The sequence below is a fragment of the Egretta garzetta genome, unplaced genomic scaffold, assembly GCF_000687185.1.
Source record: "Egretta garzetta isolate BGI_Z169 unplaced genomic scaffold, ASM68718v1 scaffold448, whole genome shotgun sequence".
Taxonomy (NCBI): Eukaryota; Metazoa; Chordata; class Aves; order Pelecaniformes; family Ardeidae; genus Egretta; species Egretta garzetta.
In genome coordinates this window covers 2,395,023-2,397,837 of record NW_009260497.1, presented here as the reverse complement: position 1 = coordinate 2,397,837, position 2,815 = coordinate 2,395,023, and the positions used below count along the sequence as shown (strand labels likewise).

The 2,815-nt window shown below is 61.7% G+C and overlaps 1 protein-coding gene across 1 annotated transcript in view; it reads right to left on the bottom strand.

Moving 5' to 3' along the window:
* The window catches only part of LOC104131334 (ETS variant transcription factor 5), a 15,872-nt gene that overhangs the window by 1,153 nt on the left and 11,904 nt on the right, over positions 1-2,815 (bottom strand). The window contains 4 exon segments of the mRNA XM_035900061.1: positions 316-417; positions 1,178-1,347; positions 1,678-1,746; positions 2,238-2,297. Coding sequence (XP_035755954.1) covers positions 316-417; positions 1,178-1,347; positions 1,678-1,746; positions 2,238-2,297 — 401 coding nt within the window.

Here is a 2,815-nt window from a genome sequence, read left to right as displayed (position 1 = left end):
CCCCAAAAAATCCCTTCCCCAGTCAAGCACTGGAAGGGGCTGCCCAGGGAAGGGGTCGAGTCCCCATCCCTGGGGGGATTTAAAAGCCAGGCAGCCGAGGTGCTTAGGGCCAGGGTTTAGTGGTGGAATGGCAGAGTTAGGGTAACAGTTGGGCTTGGTGATCTTAAAGGGCTTTTCCAACCCAAACCAATCTGTGATTCTGGGATAACAAGCACAGCGCAACCAATCCCAGCCCCAGCCCTGCTCCTGCTCTGCCCCGGGATGCCAGAGGACGGTGACACCCTCCACCCCCGCCATGGCAGTGGGGTCACTCACCTTCTGCATGATGCCCTTCTCGTAGTAGTAGCGCAGGGAGCGGCTGAGCTTGTCATAGTTCATGGCTGGCCGGTTCTTCTGGATGCCCCAGCGCCGCGCTACCTGCAGGGGAGAGACGGCAGCCATGAAGGCTCCAGCTGGGGCTTGGGCATTGGCCCTCAAAGGAAATGGCAACCAATATGCAGGGAAGGGGCTTGTTTCTGGGGGCAAAAGCATCACCAGAGAAGTTCCCCGCCCGACGCGATAAATGCACTGGCTCCAAGCGCCGGCTGCCACAACGCCACCACCGCCAAACCGGGGGCCGAATCAAAAGACATTTGATTAAGGAAGCCTGCCAAAAGAGCCGCTTCAAAAAACCACAATTTTCATGCACAGCGCAAGAGATATTATGGGTAATCACCCACAATGCAGGGCTCGGCGCTACAGCTGCTTTCAATTACTGCCCAAACAGCTCCTTCCTCTGCGTCACCCTCCTGCAGAGCCGCACGGCTCCGGCACAGCACTGTGCCGGCGCGGAGACGCCGCCGGGGACTCGGGGTGAAGCAGCGGAGCAGTTTGGGAGGGAGGGAGCAATGGGTCTCAGCAAGACGCCTGAGGCACAGCACAGAGGCAGCAGCTCTGTGGCTGCGGCCGCCCCAGGAGCAGAGCACGCGCTGTGCCGAGGCAGCGGAGGAGATTAAAGGCAAATTTCTACGGGTGCTCAGGGCAGGCGGGTGGCTGGCTTTTCCCCCTCACCCTCAAAAGCTGCCCGGGGAGCAAGATGCGTGTTGAGCTGCATGGGAAGGATCCAGCCCGCACCCCCAGGCACCCCCTGCAGCCGCTCCCGTGCTGCAGCCCTGGCTCCGGTACAGGACCCCCATACCTCCTCGGGCTCAATCAGTTTGAACTCCATGCCCCGGCCGGTCCAGGCGATGAAGTGGGCATTGGCAGGGTCGTCCAGGAGGGTGACCAGGAACTGCCAGAGCTGCAGGGACCCGCGCCGCTGGTAGGGAGGGCCCTCACGGTACAGGGTGGGCTCCTGCTTCACTTTACCTGCCCGCAGAGAGACACGGCTGGTTAAACACCCTGGCTCCGCCGCCCAGCAGGGGACAGGCACAGCAACTCTAGGCTCGCCCCTGTGCCAGGACCCCCCGTGCAGGATGAGGCCACAGGGCTGGGGAGAGGTGCTGGGGACAGGGCACATAGCAGGGACAGGGCACGGTGGCGATGCCACGCAGCCGCAGGGGATGATGCTCAGCAGCTCTCAAGAGCACCGCGCCAGCGCAGCTTGGCCTTAGGAGCCGGCCACTGTGGAGCCTGGCCCCGAATCTCCCTCCACAAGCCTGGTCGCCCCCTAGCCCTCCTCTGGGGCCAGATTCTTACCCTCCAGCCTCTCCGGTACCACGCAAGTGTCATCAAAATACAATCGTGTGTCCTTTTCATATGAAAATCCTAGGAGGAAAAAGGCCTTCAGTGAGCACAGGGCCCCTCCACCACCCCAACCGGACCCCAAAAAACCCCTGGCTTGGCCCAATCCAGCAGCGAGACCCCATCCCCCAGGGCTGGGAGCAGCCCCATCCCCAGGTATTTTGGTGGCATGGCACTGTCTCACCACCATGCAGCTCTGTCCCCCTGCCCCTCCCCCCAGGGAACCAGGGGAACCAAAACCCTCTTAGCAGCTACTTTGGGTGCGTTATCTGGGATTACACAGCGCAGCACTGCCATGACCCCTAGCCAGCTTGCAGGGGCTGGTGGCTGCACGGCACCGCTCCCGGTTTTAGTGGTGGCACCGGTGCTGAGCCTGCATGCAGGCTCTCGCGGGCATTTTTGGGGTGCCTGGCAGCTCTGTCAGCCATGGCAGGGCTCTGCCTGCTCTGAGGGAGGGATGGGACAGGAGGTGCCGATGATGCCCGAGAGCAGGAGGCAGCCAGGGGTGCACTCACCGTCATGGCTGCTGGGGAAGACGCCCCCCCGCAGGTACGAGGACTGGCAGTTAGGCACTTCTGCGAGAGAGACAACAGTGGTGTTAAGGACACAGGTCCCATGGTCCCACCATGCTCAGCAGCATCTTTCCCCGAGCACGTCCTGTGGCCAAGCATGGGCACCTTTATCCCTGGGCCGCTGCACCCACCCCCAGCTTTGGGAGAAGATCAGAACAATTTACAGGGCTGTGGGAGAGGAGGGCCACTTGGATGACTCCTGGGACCAAGGGCTATGTCAGCTCGAGTTTTCACCACATTATCCGGGCCCTGCAGGAAGGGATGTGTTGCTGCGCCATCTGCTCAGCTGTGCCACCCTCCATCCCGAGGTCGGGGTATTTTTAGGTCCTAAGGCGATTAGAGGATTTTTTCCGTGATGCTGGTGGGGTCCAGCAGCCAGAAGTCACAGCTGGCCCCAGGCCAGGGCTGTGGGGGGACCCCAGCCCCCAGCTATGGCACAGACCACACCACGAGGCACCTGGTAGATGCCTGCTCTGTCCCCCCACTTTAGAAAGGGAAGGGGTGGGGGGGAAAGAGGAAAA